The 21,441-nt window shown below is 35.0% G+C and overlaps 4 protein-coding genes across 5 annotated transcripts in view; 2 read left to right on the plus strand and 2 right to left on the minus strand.

Moving 5' to 3' along the window:
- LOC120342502 (afadin-like) overlaps positions 1-2,807 on the minus strand; it is a 53,160-nt gene extending 50,353 nt beyond the window's left edge. The window contains exons 1-2 of one of the 2 annotated variants that reach the window (XM_078112079.1): positions 2,619-2,807; positions 711-909 (exon numbers count right to left, since the gene is read on the minus strand). In XM_078112079.1, the coding sequence (XP_077968205.1) occupies positions 711-909; positions 2,619-2,723 (304 nt within the window). In that variant the 5' untranslated portion in view covers positions 2,724-2,807. The remainder of the gene's footprint in view (positions 1-710; positions 910-2,618) is intronic. The other variant, XM_039411362.2, reaches the window with a different exon arrangement.
- A 3,472-nt stretch (positions 2,808-6,279) lies between these two features.
- Positions 6,280-11,544, minus strand: LOC120342838 (putative carboxypeptidase X1). The gene is made up of 5 exons (XM_039411825.2): positions 11,174-11,544; positions 10,572-10,607; positions 7,689-7,868; positions 6,915-7,096; positions 6,280-6,622 (listed from the first exon to the last, which is right to left on the minus strand). The coding sequence occupies exons 1-5, from the start codon at positions 11,508-11,510 to the stop codon at positions 6,440-6,442; spliced, it is 918 nt and encodes a 305-aa protein (XP_039267759.2). The 5' UTR covers positions 11,511-11,544; the 3' UTR covers positions 6,280-6,439.
- Positions 11,545-16,503: 4,959 nt separating this feature from the next.
- On the plus strand, positions 16,504-19,552 carry LOC120342722 (DNA-directed RNA polymerase III subunit RPC3-like). Its single transcript, XM_039411689.2, has one exon. The coding sequence runs from the start codon at positions 18,050-18,052 to the stop codon at positions 19,547-19,549; it is 1,500 nt and encodes a 499-aa protein (XP_039267623.2). The 5' UTR covers positions 16,504-18,049; the 3' UTR covers positions 19,550-19,552.
- Positions 19,553-19,723: 171 nt separating this feature from the next.
- Positions 19,724-21,438, plus strand: LOC120342913 (ER membrane protein complex subunit 4-like). The gene has a single exon (XM_039411964.2). The coding sequence runs from the start codon at positions 19,844-19,846 to the stop codon at positions 20,375-20,377; it is 534 nt and encodes a 177-aa protein (XP_039267898.1). The 5' UTR covers positions 19,724-19,843; the 3' UTR covers positions 20,378-21,438.
- Positions 21,439-21,441: the final 3 nt, after the last annotated feature.

The raw sequence follows: 21,441 nt of genomic DNA on the forward strand, positions 1-21,441 counted from the left end.
ACCATACGCCTCTGTGCAGTGTAAAATTGACAACAAAAAAATAATTAATTAGTGTTGGGAATAAAAGGAAACGAAGCAGGAGGGCATAACAGAAAAAATAAATTCTTAATAAAGCAAAGATAAAAACAATAATGCAAATCAACATCTGTGACAAATGAAATGTAATAACTAATAAGGAAAGAAAGAAAAATTTAGAAAGAGAAATTTGAGCAAATCAGTGTGTAACAACAACAAGAAATCCAAAAATCTTAGTTTGAGATTGATAGTAAAAGTTCAAATTGCTGAAAATACTAAAAATACTGAATTCTATGCACACTGATCAGGGATGGCGAAAACTGAATAATCTGCTATTTCAAATAATATCCCTAATTGGAGAAGACCCCGTACCAGTTAAACATAGATTGGATTTGTTTTCTACTTATTGTAGTTTACAGAAATTCAATGAAGAGCCATAGTGTAAGACTTTAAATGTTCATAATGGTTATTATTCAAACACTATTCTGAAATATTTCTAATCTAAAATCAAGAATTTAAAAAATTGAATAATATGATCATCTTTGAATCGATTCAAATTTGAGTCGTTTCGGAAATCCTTGGACTAACACAATTTTCTTACATGAACTATCACATACGTCTATCTACCGGTAGTTATAATTCTCATCTTATTCATCTAGTAAAATAGAAATTGAAAATTTGAGTGTGATACCAACCTCCATCCACATGAACTTCATTTATGATATAAGTTGGTTTTGTCAGCATTCTCATGTCAGGCCGAAACTTAGTTGACAACATTTCTACGACTTCTTTTGTTGATGAATTGCTGGATACGCGAATACACTTTGTCGCATATTTTCCGTTATTTGCCGAATCTTTATGGTAGAATCTCATTACTCCATGACATTCAAGTTTCTGAAATGATAATCGTATGCTTGATTGATTTTATTTCAAAACATCCCACAAAAACAGTAAAGAGCAAAGGCAAATAGCTCGCGATATATCTGTAGTTTACAACTCAATCCAGTCAAAAGTGACTTCTGTGCTGTATTTATAACAAATTCCCTGATTTGGACCCGGGTCCCAATCCCATGTCCACCACTTCACACAGGGTGTAATAAATTGGGTAAGTAATGCCAAACCAAAAAAGGGGTAAGTCGGTTAACTCTTTTTGACGAGCATTGGATGTTTCTGCAAAGACTTGTTCACAGCAAAAGAAATCATAATATAAATAAGTGATGAAAAGTTGAATATGTGACAAATTTATTAAAAGAGTACTAGTAAATTATAGCATATGAATTTGGTAATATATCTGGCTTATGATTATTTGAATTCAATCATGAAACCAGTAATAATTGAAAAGTTGTCAGCCTTACTAAACAGAATACAATAAAACCATCAATCAAAACACAAGTAAAAGAGAGAAACGATGGTTTGTTCCAAAACAAAGAACAATAGTAAAACACTTGTTGAGTGTAGTGTTATCACTTATTCTCAATGACCAATGATAAAAATTTCGTCTCGTCAATACAGATAGGTATGGGACATACATAAGAAGCAGGAGACATCTATAGATTATGCTTGATGAAGAGTCATCTCTAACTAAGAAAACAACAATAGAAATATATGTGATCACTGGAAGACAAAACATTACCAGGCTCGAAAGTGATTGGTGATTCAGGAAATAATGTTTTCCTGAATACTTCCTGTAATATTTCAAACAAGGGTGTGTCAACAACTTAGAAATTGGCTCCAAACCTCATTCAAAATATAGACCTAAATAACTTAGGTATCAAACACATTTAATCAATATTACTTTAACTGGGGCTCCCGAAGTATGCGCACCAAGATGGCCGACATCGGAATGTAATATGTGTACTAGGTTAGGGTTAGGCCATAATTTTAGGTATAAATACTACGGGAGGCTCTTGGCTAGTCTTCGAACTGATAATAGGACTAAAATAAGAAAAATTGGAAAAAAATTATCGCCTAACCCTAACCTGTTACCAATGTTACGCTCCGATGTCCGCCATCTTGGTTCGCATACTTCGGGAGCACCCTTTAAATCACTTCTCATTATGATGCAAAAATGCCTGATTTTTGCTGAAAATTAAAACCTTATCTTTCTACTCATGATTGGTCGTTAAAAATTAGAAGGAGGTTTTATACTCCGCATTATGTTTAAAGTAAGATAGCTATAAAATGATATGGCTTATGACAATGTTGTTACTTGCAATAAGTGTTATAACACACTTTCTAATAAAAATAGAAAAAAAATTATGAAAAGCATTGTTACTCTGCAAGTCAATTTGTGCACTCTATTTGTCAAACATATCAAACATGATACAATTCGGCATGTTGGCTATTACCTTATAAAATCATTTAATGGCTGCTCTTACAATATTCTTGAAAACATTTTTAAATTTTAGCTCAACTAATCCGAAACTTACCTTCAATATTTTGCATTCACGTTTTAGGAACAACATGTTTTCTGCTGACAAAAATGATCATCCACATTCTATATTAGCAAGTAACTAATTCAAACAAAACTGCTGCCAATTTGAATTTAAATTTGCCTTACAGTAATCAAGTGAATCAAATAAAAATCCCAAATATGATATTACCTCGTCTGGAAGAGATATTGCGAATAAATCCAATCTACTTTCATTCCATTGTTTGATTATTGATGTAAGTCTCTTCCTTTCGTGGTCTAAACTTTTCTTATCCATGATTACTGTTGTAAATTTTCAACTCGAGTTATTGAAAAAAAATTCTACATTATTTTAACCTAATCATCCATGCTGTAGATCATTTGTTGAAAAAAATACACATTTGAACAGAGAATTTTAAGATAAAAAAGATATCATGTTCCATTTCAACATATTATTGACGCACTCGTCTGGCTAGATACATTAGCAGGCAATGCAACTTAAGTAAAATCACTCATGTAAATAACTTCACAGTGACGTAAGAAGGCCCTTTAAACCAGTGGTTCCCAACCTTTCTAACCTGGCGGGCCGGTGAAATTAAATTAAATGTACTTGCAGACCGGCAAATAATTGAATTGACCCAAAGAATAACATATATTTGTCTAATATAATGCGCACTCAATCGGTCAGGGCACAGTCAGGCACTCAATACAGCAATATGCTTCTAAAGAAAAAGACACACTTTAAAACATTACACACAGAGAAAAACTATCAAATAATGTGCCGGCCAAAAATAGAAATGGATGAAACATAAAATAATATCGTATATTTGAGTAATAAATGCAGTGCTGGGCACCCATCATGCTGGGCACCCTAACTCTAGTCAGGATTTTGCTGCTGTTTCGTTCTGAACATAGGATTGCAAACGAGGCCCCAAAAAGAAGTTTCTGCAAGAGTAACTCTGCAGCAGTGGGCAGTCGATTTTTTTGCTTCGTTTTAATTGAACCTAGAGGAGAGAGATCGCTCAAGTTAGTCAGTTCTTTATCGTCGGCGCCGATGCCATTTTGGGCAATCGTATGTGTATTTGGCAAGCTCTATGACGTGATTGTGAGGTCGTAGTGACATAATTTTTGGATAGCGTAGTCAGGTGGGGGTTAGTATTGACAAGTCAAAAATTTGTTATGCTACGCCGACTACGGACTAGAAGTAGCCTATGTTAGGTACAAAACTACACATGAACCCATTACCGGTACCGGTAGGTAAAAAGATAGATAACTTAGTTCATTTTGAAAATTACACAATCTGACAATACAAACAAATAAAAAATGGAGAATTCTGGAGAGCAAGCAAAAAAGTTTAAAAAAGTTTAAAACAAGATGAGTATCATGTCTGCATGTTCCCGCTCACAGGCTCACCAACACGCATTCACATAAAATAACACAAACATTGTTAAACAAGGCTTGAGTCGGAAATAAACACACAAAAATACAGATGGGAAACATGCAGGCCTAATGAAATCATATTCAGATATTAAATTGCAGAATTGACTGGAATCAGCCCTAAATAAAACTTACACGAGTCATTGGGTTGTCGGCTTATAGCCCAATACAGCGCTAAGATATTTATCATCAATAACCCTAGTTATGGTACCGGTACCTAACTATGTGTACAGGCTGACAGGTGTAACAACGATCAGGGAATCGAATCTCAAGATGAATTCTGTAATTGCGTCTCGGCCCACGGTTCGAAATTATTATACCGTAATCTACATAATACCTATTGCAACTACATTTTCAATTTCTTAATTATCATAATGTCAGAGTAGTCATTTCCTATGTTACTGTACTAAATATGAAAATATATTACTATTCCTCAACTTCACCAGTTCATGAGATTTGGTTGAAGAACTGAATACAGAATATTTGACTTAACGCGCATGCGCGTAGACATTCCGTTAGAGGGCATAGAAGCACCAAAACAAACCCGGTAGTTTGCGTCGGTTTACAGAATTTGGAATTTTTAATATTTGCCTCGCTCAGATAATCTCTACTGTGACGTATCTTTTTCTTTCATCCTTTTTAATTTTATTTCTCGAAGCACAAAAATCATACTGAAAACATCGAGATAAAGATGGCCTGATTCAAAAACATCCATGTGTCCAACGTATCGTTGATGCAATGTTGGTCAACGCGATTAGCTGCGAAAGGGAACAGGCACTTTAAATTGATTAATTCTATATGATATGTATTTTTCATTTAGGATAGGATAGGATTTACATATTTATCCCGGGGGAGAGGAAAGCCGATAAGACGGCTTATCCATATGGCGAACCACGGCCTCTCGTCCGGTTACCATTCTAAGTCGGGTATGGGATTAGTTATATATTGTTTGTTTCCGGAAGCATGGACTTGGTGGTGGAGGAAGCCGTAACCGACCAGCGGTTACGTGAACCACCCAACGACGGCGAGGAGTCCAGCAATCCTCTCGCACATAACCATCCCTGCATGGGATTCGAACCTGCGAACCCACGCAGAGTAATTAGAGGTGCGGTGGCGAGCGTATTCCTAACGCTTAGCCCGTTGAGCCACACCGCCGCGCGACTTTTAAATGTTCTTGGGCCTGAGAGACCCTGTTGAAATCACCATATTTGCACGGGTTTATCCGATTGCAAACAATAATAGACTGGAACTGCATTTCTAATAGGAATCAGGTATTTCATGCAACCTTGAAGCAATGGACCTTTCCCCGAGAATGGACTTTCTTGTTTACTTCGTGACATTGGCCAAGCAGCAAGATGCAAAAAGTGACGTAACAATGCCCCCTTTTCGCATCCGCTCAGACACTTTTCTCACTCGGACAGATTTTCAAGCGTGATTGTAAACATTACCTCGTTTCCGCGTTTTTGAATATTCGTTAATTTTCAGTTGTGTTTTGGGAACTGAAATAAAAATCAGGTAATTCAATGATCACTCTGTCTTTCTAGGAGTTTTAATTTAATTGCAGTAATAAAAATTAGGCTGTGATAGACTAGCCTGAAATTCTTTACCGGTACTTTTAAAAAACAGATTGTTGTATGCGATGAATCATAATGATGGTTTGAAACACATACCCATTTTACAGACGCCAACTCGCAAAAGCACTCCTAAAATATCCTTGACAATTTTGCAATGGTAAAGTATAGGGAGAATTTTCCGAGGGTTAAAGGTCGGGGAAAGGTCCATAAACCACGAGGGAAGAAGCACCGAGATGGAGACGCTCAATGGTATTTGGCGTTTTGAAAGTGATGTATTGTAAATATGTAAAGCATGTCATGTAAATGCATCTTACGTAATTACATACATACATTTTCTGAAATGAAGGAACCTGTTGTTGGTGAGTTGGATTGAAAAGAGAACCAGTTCTTAAAAGTTTGAATCCCAGCGCTTGGATTCCAAATAAGTCATCCAAATACCAATTACCGTGTGAGCAGGGGGCAGTTTGGAATTAAGCGAGCAATGATTCGCGTTCGTATCCCTACAACATTATGATAAGTATAGTATACTGTATACTATACTATATAATGTGACTTCCCGGGTGAATTATAAGATGTCTTTATTAAAATGACTGTAATAACTCTTGAAAATAAATTACAATCGATACAACTTGTTAGACTACAGCATTTGTAAGAACGCAAGGATAAGGTATAAAAAACTTCAAGCGACCCCGGTCAAATTCAACTACTTACATAAATTTTGACTCCGAAACAAGGCTAAATATGTTACTACTTTTAGTTCCTTCCACCTTGCGAGATGTGCGAAGTCAAATCATTTAAGCTGCTACTCTCATATTTTCAAAAAAGGAATGAAACTTGTAAAGTTTTGTGAATTTTATTTGCTGTACATTAATATTGAAGTACAGGTATTAGTGTATTTCAAATTTTATATTTAGACACGAACAATGAAGTCATCCCATGCACATCTTATTTATTTTAAATCCTTCTTCAAAGGATTTATAACGTTTCAGTTATTTTTCTTCATCTACTTGGGTTCATAACGTAATATTTGCATATGCAAGTCGTGGCATTCTCCTTTTATTAGATCCATTCTCAAGCAGGGCTGCATATGCCAAGTTAATACGTATAAACGAACATAACGACATGTTACTGGCTCAGGAAACTTATTGATCACTTTTGTGTTCTTGTCGTTGTTTCCCATAAATATCTAAAAAGAAAATTGAAAGATGTGGATTTAAGTTAGTTTTTCTTCGTTTTTACGGTATTCGAGAAAACCAGATAGCAAAAGCTCAAATATGTCAAATTAGACCGTATGTGATATGAAGGTGTGCCTGTGAAATTTGAAAACAATAAATGTGTGGAGTAACATATCGGGCCTGTATAACTGGCCCATTAGTTGCGAAAAAAGAGAGGCAAATTTTCATCTCGTTAACGTTTTATAACAAACGGATATAATGGATCCAACAATACCTATAATTTATCGAAAATTGCTCACATACCTTAGTCTCGCCACTTTGTTGGATGAATTCCATGTTGGTTGTCGTATTTCCACAAGACATTTTGTATGTCTTTACCCAATGCTCATCCTTCCATTTAGTGTTGGGCCGTCCTTGAGTCACTACGCCCCCTACCGACTTTGGCCTTTCCAGGTCTATCTGAATCCATCTTTGGCTGTCTGACGCTATAAAATGAAGTCAGTAATAAATTACACTACATCGATCATGAAAAGTTGCTACTACGCTTCATCCTAAATAATAGAATAATAATAATAAATTGTAGTACATGTATGAAACTTACAAACAAATTTTTTACTCTGCAGAGACATGTCATGGACATTGGCCGATAAATTTATACCATGACGCCAACAAATATTTATAATATATATGAACGTTTTGAAGTATTTTATTTGAAAGCCTTATTTACGAAATATTTTCCATAACTGTAGTTTCATCAGATAACCTACATTGTTTTGATGCGGCGGGGTGAAGAAAAAGACGGGAGAGTGTGTTTATATATATTTGATTTGTCCGCGAGGACAGATATATATAAATTATTTTTAAATTCAGCAAAAACTTAACGTTGAAAAATGAAGGTTTTTGAACTTTTTGCTATTCATAGTTGGCAATATGCTTTTGGGACTTCTATTCCTATCCCATATACAAGGATGTGATTCAGACAACAACTTAACATCTATGATACGAGAAATATACAAACGTCATATACAAACTATGTTTGATTATTATTTAATCTAATTGAAAGCAGCCAAAACTTACTCCCGTGTGGACACCATGCGCCAATGGGATTTCTTCTATCAGTACTTCCCAGAAGGTTCCTTTCGTCGATTGCATCGAGTCGTCCAAAATAAGGAGCATGGGCGATATCGTAGTGAGAAGACGCCGTGATAGAAGTACTAGGAATCTCAAAATTTTTCATCCCCATGGAGCAATAAAGAACTAAATATAAAATATCAATTGCTTTTATAAATTATACAGTTAGTATAATATTATGCTCTAACTAACAGATCATGATCTGAGTGTGCGTAAAAATATGTCACTCAATCATATGTTCAATACAACATAACGGTAACAAAATGTAATATGTATATATATATATATGTTAGGTATGCGTTTTGCACAAATTGGTATGTCGGGTCCGGCTCTTTTGGTCGGGTTCAGGATCGAAAACAGAATATTTCAGCCATCGGTATTGCCGATATATAAAGCAAAGAGTGACCAGTCATTTAAAAGCGTTATTTATTTGATAGGGTTTAAGCGTACTTCAAATCTTTCAATAAGGTATGTTTCTGTCCAAAAATGTACGGGAGAACTTGAATTTAGAATTGCGTAGAACTACAGTAATATTTGGGTCAATTTTACGTGATATTTGTATCAAGACTGAAATTTATTGGCAATTTTCTTCTGAGCGAATTACCACGCAAGTGCAAAAGTACCGTTATTACATTCCACGTTACCATGTAATTTTGTTGCGAGATAAGAAGATAATGGCATGGATTTTCAAACCCGGTTATGGATTTAGATTTCCTTGGGTTAAAGGTGTAATAACCTCACATTGCCTTGTCATAGTAGAATTGATTCACGCGCGTTGTAATGTTTAAAACGATAGTTCTCGTTGAAATTAGTATTTTGAGTCATTTTTTTTTTAAAAAGAAATGGTTCGTGACTTATGGATGGATATAATTACGAAAATTTATATTTCAAACACGTACAAAAGAGGCGGAAAACAATTTACGTTTCACACAAAATTACGTCGATAAAATTGGCACAATTGGTCTAATGTTTGGGATTTACGCAACAGTAATTCTTCAGTCAACAGAAAGTAATTTTCTGAAATTGCATGCCGTGGGATTATGTCCGAAGTACCGGCAAACGTAACTATATTACCACGAGTAAAACAATGTCTATTTTTAATAGTTGAGTTTTAGATCGATGCTTTTTTTAAACAAATTGGTTCTATTTTCTTCATTGGAAAGAGCTTCATATTTTAGAACCGAACAAGTTCTTAGAAAGTCGCAGTGAAAACTTGCTTATGTTTTGAAATGACCCAATTTTCCCTATTATGTCCACAACTTGTTTCAAACTGTGTTAACGTGCTTTTGGGGCACTGAACTCAACATCTCAAAGCTTTATTGTCAGCTCGGTTGGGTCCTATATATATGAGCTATCCACCTTCGTCCTTGAACTTATTTAAGTAAACATATAGCGCTCATTTTTTATATTAGAAGACGCTGACTAGATAAAATATCAGACGTCTAAAAGACTATTCATTTGAATTTGTGAAGCAGACCCAAAAAAGGTCGAATAATCTTACAGAAAAGTCGTTAATCATTTATCATATCTGCTACACAAAATGGTGAATGTAGCATTATGATGTGAATAAAAAGTTCGTTTTTTTTAATTCACACTCAATATAGAATCTTCGACGAGCCCGAATCCCGCCTCCAATTCTGCCAAACGCAATTTTATGAAAAATGAACGCAATAACAACATAGAAAACCAGTGAGCGTGGTAGCCAGCATCTCAAGAACTTACTCATGCAAGGTTAGCTGACCGCAAAGTCACGACCACCCCGAAGGGTTAGTATTATAATAACACAATAGTCAATGTTGAAAACGTTGTTCTGTAATTGTGAAAGCGTTTACCAGGATCTTACTTCTATACTAGGCTACCATGAGCATTATTTTTAATGTATGTATTTGCTCTGCAATCTTCTCCCGTCACTTTGTCATTGAAAGTCGTATAACATGGGAATGAGATTTTATCAAAAAGCTTTCTAATCTTTTTCAAATATTTAATCGTTGTTCAAATTTACATGAAGAATTGAATTGAGCTTTCACCAATACAAAATCGTTTAGCTTATATTATTGGATTTTGGCTGCAACCCGCTTGTCATGGCAAGGATCGGTTAGTCAAAGTCAGCATTGCTCATATTTTACATCATCTAATATTTAACTATATATCAGACTAAATATTGGATAATTAAAATCTGTATATTTTTTATTTTTGAACAATTTTGTGTGTATTTGGCGTTAACGAGGACTGTCTCTAAAACGTCGATGTCGCGTTGAGATAATGCCGCAAACATCATCAGCTTTTATCTCAAATACGGCTATTCAACTCCATAGATTTATTTTTTCGACAATGGAAAACACTTGAAGAAATCTGTGCGGAATCATTGAACGAAGTACAAATATATTTTACTTTCTCGCTGTTTACTTACCTACTTGAACCCAGCCCAAGTCGGGCGGTTATATTTGTATTTTAGTTTAACGTCCTTTTTATATTGAGAATTTTCACATCGAATTAAAAAGTACAAATTGAATGTTAATTATTTACGGCAAACTATTTGACTTCACCTGGAGAAAATCCAGTATGCTATATATGTAGAAATACATTTTTTTAGGAAATTAAAATATTGATCATGTCATATGCGATGACGTCAATAACATAGTTGTATATTTACTTATGAATTTTCGTGTTCATTCCTCGTCTAAAGTATGCAATATGTACATTAATGATTAAAGCACTGGCAATGACAATGAATATGAGCCACTTACAACAAAATTAAATAAATATAAAAAAATAAATATAAAAATATTTATAATTTTATATCCATAATATATTGCAACCATTACTTACGTGGGGGAATCAACTGCATCTGTTTTTTCAATTTTTCTGCAATGGAAATTTTGGTGAGAAATTTTATGAGTAATGGTCTAAAATTGTCAAAACTGAGGACTTTTATAAATGAAGAAGTCAAAATTGTTGACCTTTATAAAATATTGGGTTCACGACCTTTTCTATTGTTTCTCAATTACTCGATTCAGACAAATTGGAGAGGCGATATACCTGACACTCATAATTGCATGGGATAATTCGTGTTCGTATTACTGTGATAACTCTAAAGAAAATGTACTGGTATTTCACAGTAATTAGTGTAGTGCAGTTTTACTGGAATACACTCATTGCAATTATGTAGCAATTCAGCTATTTACGTGGCCAAATATCAGGCCGTTTCAACCGTCAGAGTCAAGATGATTATTATTAGGTTTTGAAATATGAAGTCATATTCACTGAATTTTTGATATTTTAACGCCATGGACTTGTAACACACTAGCGGAAATCCTTTGACAGTTTGATGTTTAGAAAAAAATGGGATATCCACGTTAACTTTCGGAAGAAAAATATCATTTTCTGATTAAACCACAAGCAATGTTGGTTATAAAAAGGAAAGAATATACCTTCTAATTTTCTCATTCTTTTTGCCATCGCCCGGTACATCAATTTATCTCGTCTGCTTCCACACGATAATTCGGGTTCCTGTCTTCCTGATTCACAGTTTTTTCCTGACTCACCTTTCTGTCCAGGGAGCCCATTCAGTCCGGGCAGGCCAACAGGACCCATTTCACCAGTTTCACCCTTGCAAACCGAAGGGTCACAAGGCTTGTTATTGGAAATGCCTTCGTTGTCAGACATTACCGCAGAGCAGAATTCATATACATTGACGTTGGTTACGTTGCCTCCGAAGACAACGCTTGCCAGGATTAGATTACTGATTAGCAATCTCAAGAATTGCATTGTGTGCTATTAAGGTATTTCCTAACCTAAATTAAACGAAAAGTATTTAGTAGTTTTAATTCAAACTGATTGTGGCAATAACTAATTATATTGCTTGAAGCTTAAACCAAAACCAAAGAGTTTTTCGTATAGATAAATGGCAAATCGGCTGAACATTGGTGCATGTTTGCCAGCAAGATAACCGTTTAGGTACCAACCAAGTTTCAGTCAGAAATATCAATCTCCAACCCATTCCGTAATAATTTGAATTTTGTGTAAACTAAGAAAACAAACAATCTACACAATATCTTTATCCATCGTTGACGATGTTTGACTGTGTTTTTACAAAAGGAATTGCTTGAAATAATCCCAAAAATAAACATTATTTCCACATCTTTTTCCCAAGCACGACCAAACCATTTCCAAACAAGATAAGCCTAATTCACTATAAATTTTGCACCACCTTTTATGACTATGTTTATGTGCGTTTATATTCTCGTGGCACGGGCGAAACGTTAGAAAAATATCGCAGGTTATTTTCTAAAAAATATATTTCACGTGAAGCGTTGAATCAATAAAATAAAGAAAACCAGATCAAAGATGATCAAGTATGAATTATGCATGAAACGAGTCTTTGAAATCATTTCTAATTATGGTCATTGCATAATCCATAAATGTTAAAAAAACGAAATGATTGTTCTTTGCAAAACATGCTGCAATTATAACGGTTCTTCAAGATACCAAGATATTTTATTTTAGGCGTAGTTAAACTTTATAATTTTTTCAGGTATAGGTAACTATTTTTAGAATCTGATGAATCTGTCGAAAGTATTAATCTGTGTGAAATTCTTATCGCTTCCATGAAGCTTGATAAGTTCTTCTGCCCTGAACTCCCAATTTCTTTTCCACTAAACTTTCCTCCCACTTGATTTTCTTTTGAGCAATCATTACTCTAAGTTGGTCAACTAATAGTTGGTTAAATGTAAATTAATTTGATAAATAATAATAATCTGTGACCCATTCTCATACCAGGGTTTTGTTTCAAAATTGAATTTTTTGATGTCACATTTGATTACAGCATAGCTTTATATAAGTATAATAAACCGATAAGCCGTTTTATATATCTACCTTCGAAAAATACAATTTCAGAACGGAATAAATAGCGGATTTGAATTGACGCAAGAATTCATGTCGATAATATTTTTGCAATGACTGAAATAATTTTTTCTCTTAAAGCCAACACGCCACCTGTACTTAAACCTCAAGCTTTGCTATAACTTTTTGCTTCATTCTTGCAAGCAATGATAATACTCGGAAATATTACGTCCCAAGCAAGCACTTATATATACGTTCCCGAACACAAAATCTATAACAACCTTTTTTCTTAAAATGTCTCGTTCAAAATGGTATTGCGCGACAAAAATTTTCTTGCAGTCAATGGTGTAATATCCCAATAAGCAATAATTAGATTTGAACAAAGGCAGAAAAACAGCGTAGGCGTTTCTCCTGATTACCATCAGCAGAACTTTTTGCGGAAACTCCCTAATCTCTTGTTGGAAGACGAGATCAAACAGTTGAAAATGGCAATTTGTTAAGTAATAACGGACGAAGATCCTTGAAGACTTGCAAAAGGGATTGCTGTTCACAAGTCTTACCATAATATATATAATTCAAATTGTGTCAATCGACATTTTGCTGATATTTTTGTTACCGTCAAATATTCAACTTCACTCTCTCAAAATAAATTACATTATTAGCGCAGATTGTGTGCCCAGGTAGCTATCTATTGTGATCCGAGTTTGGCGTACAATAACGAATATATATAAAAATATATTGTAAGGCATTTGAATTCATATTCTTTCTAACTTTGATTTGGAGAAGGTGGCGGTAAATTTTTTTTATGCTAGCAAAAGTATATATTCAGATCATCTTATAACTAATGTAGAAATTTATATATATATATATATCTGTCATCAGGTTTCACATTAAGCATGTATAATTTTTGAAAATACCTGCCATAAGAACATATTACTTTTCATCTGACCTCAGTGCGGTCAGGGAATTACGGTCAGTGAGTATCAGTCCATCATAACTAATTTTAGTTTGGTCGCTTGGACACGGAACAAAACAACAACAAACTATAGAGTTGCCTAGAAGGTGAACATAACTTAGGATTAAATTGAAAAACGTTGCAGTGCCAGTCAAGAGAATGAATACGTTCCTTCACATGTTTTTTGTGTCTAATCACAGTGTTGGATACGGTCGGCAAGGGGACGGGCTAAAAGTAGGCAATTGAAAATTATGCACGTTCTAGGCCCTTCGGAAAGATGGAAAATGGGTGTAATAACTTCTGAAACATAATGAATTAGCTAAAAATAGTCAAATTAGATGTGACTAATTTTCAAGTTCCTACGTTTAGTCCAGTGGTTGTCAAATTACGGCCCGTGGGCCGGATCCGGTGCACCGAAGATTTTTGTTTGTGTCTGCTGAAATTACGACTATAGTTTTTAGGGATATATATATAAATAAATATATAACGTACCATAAAACAAATATCGTGATGTCTCACGCATTATCCGAACTTGAATATAATCTAGCCTACAAAACGAGCCACATATACCCAGGGGTGGATCAACCATTACGCTATATAAGCACGTGCCCAAGGCATCAAAGAAAGGGTGGCACCACAGAATTTTTGGTAACCCCGTAGTATGCGTACCAGGTTATGGTTAGGACATAATGTTATTTCGATTTTTCTTATTTTAGTTCTATTATGAGTTCGGGGACTGTCTGTGTTAGCCAAGTGAATATAACCCCTGCCCATAGGCAAAAGTCGCTTTATATAACTTGATGTAATGTAGGCGAACAAAAGTAGTTACCTCCATGTTGATACACATACTTCTGGAGCGCCGAATTTTTTATAATAGAATTTTGAATTGCGCTTCAGTGTTTAATGAAATAATTAGAGTTGGTCTGACGACTCAAACCCCAATATTGTCTCCGTTAAACTAAATTTTGCTTTTTTCTCAAGTATCATATTTCCCTCTATAAATGTTTGGGGCATGAGAACTATTTCCAAAATATATCATAATTTGGCCTTCAATCAATAATGAATCCTGAAACTCCATCTTTAATTTCAGATGACAATAGTTTTATTATTATAGGATAGGATTTTACATATTTATCCCGGGGGAGAGGAAAGCAGATAAGACGGCTTATCCATATGGCGAACCACGGCCTCTCGTCCGGTTACCATTCCAAGTCGGGTATATGGGATTAGTTTTACTGTATTGTTTGTTTTCGGAAGCATGGACTTGGTGGTGGAGGAAGCCGTAACCGACCAGCGGTTACGTGAACCACCCAACGACGGCGAGGAGTCCAGCAATCCTCTCGCACATAACCATCCCTGCATGGGATTCGAACCTGCGAACCCACGCAGAGTGATTAGAGGTGCGGTGGCGAGCGTATTCCTAACGCTTAGCCCGTTGAGCCACACCCCCGCGCCGCGCTGTATATTATTATTATTTCTTCTTATACATAGTGCACTAAAGTCTTAAGTGCTCAGGGTCTTTAAACTGCAAATGTCCTGATTAAGCTCAATTAACACTGTTATGCTTAGAGTGGTTGAGTGGGGTACAGCTACCGTACCGATATCGGTATTTCATTATAAATATTGAACGTCAAGGAGTAACGGTACACTACTACATTTCAAAATACTGGTGCAGTATGTGTGAAGAAACAAATATCGGATTTAGTGGCGAATGACGCTTTTTTAAGTATTGAAGTTACAGTTAAATGCTATTCAAAACATATAACGACGGACCTTTTCAACAGTATTACTGTTAAAAAGTACCAGTCGTTTAACGTTTAAATGGCATTTTACCGTTACTTTTTGAAGTTACGATGAAATGCTACTTAGAATATTTATTGACTGACCTTCTTTAATAGTAACACTGTTAAAAAACACCAGTTGTTTAATGTTTAAGTGGCATTTCACCGTTACTTTTTGAAGTTATGGTGAAATGCTACTTAAAATATTTCATGACTGACCGTTCTTAACGATAACCCTGTTAAAAAGCGCCAGTCGTTCAACGTTTAAATGGCATTTCGCAATGGCAATTGAGTTACTTAGCTCGCTCATCGCTTCAGAAATGTGCTTTACAATAGAATAAAAAGATTATAAAACATTGTTGTTGTTGTTGTTGTTGAATATAATATAATTATATTTCTATATAATTCTGTCATAACGCTCGCTAAGGAGAAGTTGCAACTGCAAATTTACGAAAGCTATCCACTGACTATTAGACTGCATAAATTAGTTCTAGACTGCATAAAAATGAATACAAGAAGCATATTAAATATCAGTATCGGACTATCTTTGTTTGAGTCTTGTAAATCAAAAAATGGATGATTTTTTTTAAAAAAAGGTAGTGAGAAAATATGACTCTAGTCTGGCCAAATGTGATTTCATTGAGGCAGGAAATGACTTTGAGCCAAAAACACAATATGTTGAAATTCAATGCTACGTTGCGCATGCGCTTGGATCCTATCAAGCCCCAACTTGTAAGTATGTATGTCAATTTGCCTCAAAAATGTAACAATATCTGTATAATAATTAAACAGTAAAACAGAGACGGGATACATGTTCAAGACCTTACTGGCTCGATACACATATGTGCGACATGCAGCCCTAACAATCATAACAGCAGTTTAAGACTGTTGCGGTATAATAGGACAACAGACATGAAATAGGCTATACAAATAAAACTCTAGTAAAATGCACAAGACGAAGAAGTACGATACAACGACGATAGGTACAATATAGTTAGTTAGTTTATGGCATGTCCATGTCCCAGGTTCCGGTGTGAGAGGATGAAGATCGGGTATGGGTCGCTGGAATGATATATTTTTACAATGAATCTCACGAAACACGTCTTGGTCTGATAATATCCAATATGCAAGCTCAACTTTAGCATTAATGGTAAATTGCATGTGGATACCTACCTCTCTTATACAGTAGTAACTAGTAACACCTCATTGTGGGTCGCACAGGAAGAATGGCAATAAAAGTGAGTCGCGGACTGATAAAAGGTTGAAAGCACTGCAATAGATGTTTGTTGTAGCCTACATTAGCTGTTTCGATAATTTTTTTGCAAATAAACTGTTTTCATTCATAGTTTCATATTGAGCCGCCGGCCCACCAGTCGTTGGGCCCACCAAGCATCTGGAACCGGCATTTGTCCGTCTGGTCTGCGCGTTAGGTTGAAGAGAAATGATTCGTAAGTGACGGATAAGTTCTTTGACATCAATTTTTTTTAATTAGCCTATCTACCGGTGTTTTTCGACTTCTTTCTATTCCACCTGTATCATAGTTAGGCATTGATCACGGGTGTCGCTGCTGGATAACCGGCATTGATTTTTCGTGTCGTGTGTATGTGCATTGAGGTCAACATACGGTTTTGAAAGTTGATACCCGTACCGCGAACCGGTATTTAGTTTAATCCGTATTCTGGTATCTGTACCGTATTGCTGAATCGTGCTAATCTAAATTCAGAAATTAAAATTACGGTACATTTGTCACAAAACTGTGGAGTTGTGACCAGCAATCAAATAATTGATGACCTTTGTACCGGTACCGTAATGTTCTGAGCTTAATACTGTAATAACGCTGAATTTTTAAATTTAAAAGCCCAGCATTAAATTTGTGGGCTGGGTTAGCACTGATGTACGGTACCGAGACCAGGGCTACTCAACTGGCGGATCTTTCGAGTATTAATTTGGACCGCAGCTACTTCTTGACATTATTTCATTTTGTAATGTAATACGTTTTCCGCTAAACCACTGAGGATAAAATTCTCATAACAATAGGCTATAATTTTTTCAGAGCATCGACTGCCTAGCATTGTCTAATCAGCAACGGCTTCCTCCACCACCAAGTCCATGCTTCCGAAAACAAACAATACAGTAAATCTAATCCCATACCCGACTTGGAATGGTAACCGGACGAGAGGCCGTGGTTCGCCATATGAATAAGCCGTCTTATCGGCTTTCCTCTCCCCCGGGATAAATATGTAAATCCTATCCTATCCAGCAAGATGTTAATGGTGGCGTAAAAACTGAACTATTAGCGACCGCATCTGTTTGCTAAAATTTTTATGGACATTCAGACATTGTGGTTTTTCTTAATAAAAAACAAGTTCTTTCCGCAACTAGATATATTATTACGGTTGCTATGGCGGCGAATAACTTCAGATTTATATATATCTTTTCAGCAAAGTGGGCTCAGCTACAGAAGCCTTGTCATACTGGCAGCGAATCGCGATATTGAGTATTGCTCCTGTATTTTGTCAAACAAAACATTTGAAGTATTTTTTGCATAGTTAAAATATATTTTTACAATGACCGAACCTTGGTAATTTTCAAGTTTTGTGTAGCTGAGTTGTGAAAATAGTTGAGTAGCCCTGCTTTAGACTTAACTCATATGATTTCTTGAATAGAGGTTCAAATATCAAATTGAGTTGTTGCTGAGTTCTGAAGTTTGTTTTCAGTATAAAACTATAATGGCTCAAGCGGAATGTGATTTGTGTAACCTTTTGCTGAAGAAATATTTTGGATCCATTGTGTCGAATGTTGGAAAATTTTTATGTAAAAATGGACGACAACCATTAGGTCAAATTATAATCAGCACAAAACTCAAACCATCGTTAGTAAAGAAATCACTATGTGTGCTAATTCAACACAAACTTGTGAGATTTTTTAAAAAGAAAAAGAGAATTGAATACATCTTTGATATGAAAATTGGATTGCGACTTTTACAAATTCCAAAAATAATTTACACAACAAAACTACTGTATGGTGATCCAGGAGAATTGATTATAGAAGAGATTCTTGTCAACGGAATTTCAACTATGGAGTCAACTTTAGAAACAGTTGTCAAACGACTTCAGGAATCAACGGAAAAAGTAAATGAGAATGAAGTTAAAACTATTTTCGAGAATCTCACAAATGCGAGATTTCTTTTAGTCGAACCTAATGTTGAAGATACTGGTGACGTGGACGCAGCTGAAAGTAGAGATAGCGATTCACAATTTCCGGCTGGGAATCGAAAAAGAAAATATTCTGGTAGTGAAAATGATGCTCCTCAGAAAAAGCGAACAAAAAATGCATTCGGTACTTGCTATTCGATAAATTATGCTCGTTATTCTCAATATTTTCGCGATCAAAGTATCATTGCAGGTGTAACACAAAAATTTAATGTTGCATGCGGGGAAATTGTAAGAACATTGTTAAGAATCAGCGAGGTAACAACTTCTGGTGACGCTGAGGTTACTCAACCAATATCCAGTAATGAAATTAAGCATGCGCTCCCTTCAAATATGAACTTATCTGTTGAATACATCGAGCAATATCTAAATATAATGAAGAATGACGAAGGCAACTTCGTACAAAAATCTGACGAAACCAGCAGCGGAACATACGCTGTTAATATAAAGAAATGCATCACAGCGATTTGTCATGCTAACGTTCTTTCTTATGTGCAAGAAAGATTTGGAAGTAAATGCTGCAGAATTTTTAAACTTCTTATGTTAAAAAATCATATGGAACAGAAGCAAGTCGAAGATTTTGCTATGATTCCTTCAAAAGAAGCAAAAGAACTTTTATATCAAATGTGGGCGGAAAATTTGCTAGTCATGCAAGAAATTCCGAAAACTGCTGACCATGCACCTTCTCGCACATATTATCTTTTCAATGTGAATATAAAAAAAGTGGTTCGAACATTGTTATCTCGTTTAAATAAAATGTTAGTAAATCTTCTTGCTCGTCAACAGTATGAAGTTAAAGGCAACAAAAGACTCCTTGAGAAACGGAAAAGAATTGATTCGATAAAAGCAAATTTACAACAAGCTGAAGAGGATCAGCTAGAAGAAATTGAAGAAATGTTGACACCTGCAGAACGAGACCATTTGCAAAAATTAGAACATTGTTGCAATAAACTAGGAAAAAGCCAAATTCAAGCCGAAAATACTGCTTTTCTGTATAATTCATTTTTGGGATCATAATCAGATTGGTGCTTTCTATATTCTATCAGTGACATAACTGTGTGTTATTTCATATTAGGCATTGTGTCTAAAATATAATAATATTAGCACATATTTTTTGCAATTGCTTTAAAATTCAAGTTTCACAAACTAATTTTGACAATTTTTCCTATGAAACCACTGCCTATTGTAGAAAACTAGAAATTGTACTAAAACCGACAACATTTGTTTTTCAAACAGAATAATCCAATAATTAATATCATTAACTGTACAATCCACCTTCAATTAAATCACACTACATCAGGAGAGAACAAGATGTCACAAGGTGAAAGCGTTGCAAAAAGGCGGCACGGAAAATGGAACATTGACATGACATTACGTAAAGGTGAAAGACAACAACAAGAACTGCCTAGTCCTCCTGGATATGGTTCTGATCGTCACCAAGCCAAAGAAACTGTACGAGGGGGAGGGGGGACAGACCAAGCATTGATCGATAAGAAGGGTTGGGATGTCGCTCTTGCCCCAATCAAAAGCCTTCCAATGAATGTCTTCCTCATGTATATGTCTGGAAACACAATTTCAATATTTCCAATTATGATGGTGGGAATGATGTTCTTTCGTCCAGTTCAAGCTTTAATGGGAATTAAAAACACAATGAAAATGTTGGAAAGAGCTCGGCAGTATTATCTACTCACACTTGTTTTTATGCTCGGAAATATTATGGCCATTGGTCTTGCAGTATATAAATGTCACAGTATGGGTCTCTTACCAACGCATGAATCAGACTGGCTTGCATTTGTTAGTCCATTAGAAAGAAAGGAATATGTCTCAGGTGGTGTTGGAATATAGCGTTGGCTGTGAAATACTGCCCCAGCAGAACAATCATATTGTCACCGATATGGTTCAAAATGTGTGACATATTGTATAGCCTATACTTAAAGAGAAAGTGATAAATAAAATCATTGTAGTAAGAATATGATTATTCTTCATTATTAAATCTTAATAATGAAGTTCCCAAAATTCATTAAGTCATATCAAAAACACCATTTTATTTTGAATTGGCATGTCGTATGCTGCTCATTTTTATTTATTTAATACTTTCTGGAAAAATCAAATCTTTGAGTTTATTTTACCATGACCTGAATAATGGCAACAAATGCAATTGTATAATAAGCCAAAGTATAGTCGGTAAACACATCTTTCCCATCACCCACCAAAAAATTGAAATTTGATTAATGTAGTGTTTTATTTTGATAACTAATTTGACAGTTTTTTAAATAAAATTTTTCGATATAATTCTGGTTGAGATAAACATGTTATATATAAACTTGAATTGATGGTTTCATCCATTTTAGTCATAAATGATTAAAAAAAGCAATGCATCATTTCTCTGGTGTAATAATGTTGTGTATGCTATACCAAATTACTATTTTTACAGTTGGTCTGAATGACTGGGTTTTAGCTAGCAATAAGCATATTGCAATTTATGAGTTCCATAGACTGCCATGATTTATGTAAGGATATTAATATACTATTTGCGAAAAGTTGAAGATTTGATTCATTTTGGTTTTCCATTGAACTATTATAAGTTCGGGGGTCCATGCATGACTTTTTGTAATATGCTTTTTTGGTACATGGTAATACAATTTTCACATTTGTTGCTCGGGAGTTCTAAATTTAGTCAATCTGTGCAATTTTTGATGAACATTTAACAACTGTCAAAATATAACCCTTGTTAAAAGCTAAGAATAGGATTACCATTGAATATTTTAATGAGACTATTTGCATAGATTTTTTGAATGCTGCTTCTATGTGTTTTGTCAGAATTTTGTATAAATGTTGTATTTAGATATAACGTTGTTTGCAATAATTTCTTAAATATTGTGTAAATAATCAATTTGTCAATTCAGGAT

This window comes from Styela clava, chromosome 1 (genome assembly GCF_964204865.1).
Source record: "Styela clava chromosome 1, kaStyClav1.hap1.2, whole genome shotgun sequence".
NCBI lineage: Eukaryota > Metazoa > Chordata > Ascidiacea > Stolidobranchia > Styelidae > Styela > Styela clava.

Coding starts and splice junctions, on each gene's coding strand:
- LOC120342838 (XM_039411825.2), bottom strand. CDS start 11,510: ATGCAATTCTTGAGATTGCTAATCAGTAATCTAATCCTGGCAAGCGTT. Junction 10,608..11,173: donor AAGAATGAGAAAATTAGAAG/GTATATTCTTTC, acceptor TTTCCATTGCAG/AAAAATTGAAAAAACAGATG. Junction 6,623..6,914: donor AACAAAGTGGCGAGACTAAG/GTATGTGAGCAA, acceptor TTTTCTTTTTAG/ATATTTATGGGAAACAACGA.
- LOC120342913 (XM_039411964.2), top strand. CDS start 19,844: ATGTCACAAGGTGAAAGCGTTGCAAAAAGGCGGCACGGAAAATGGAAC.
- LOC120342722 (XM_039411689.2), top strand. CDS start 18,050: ATGGCTCAAGCGGAATGTGATTTGTGTAACCTTTTGCTGAAGAAATAT.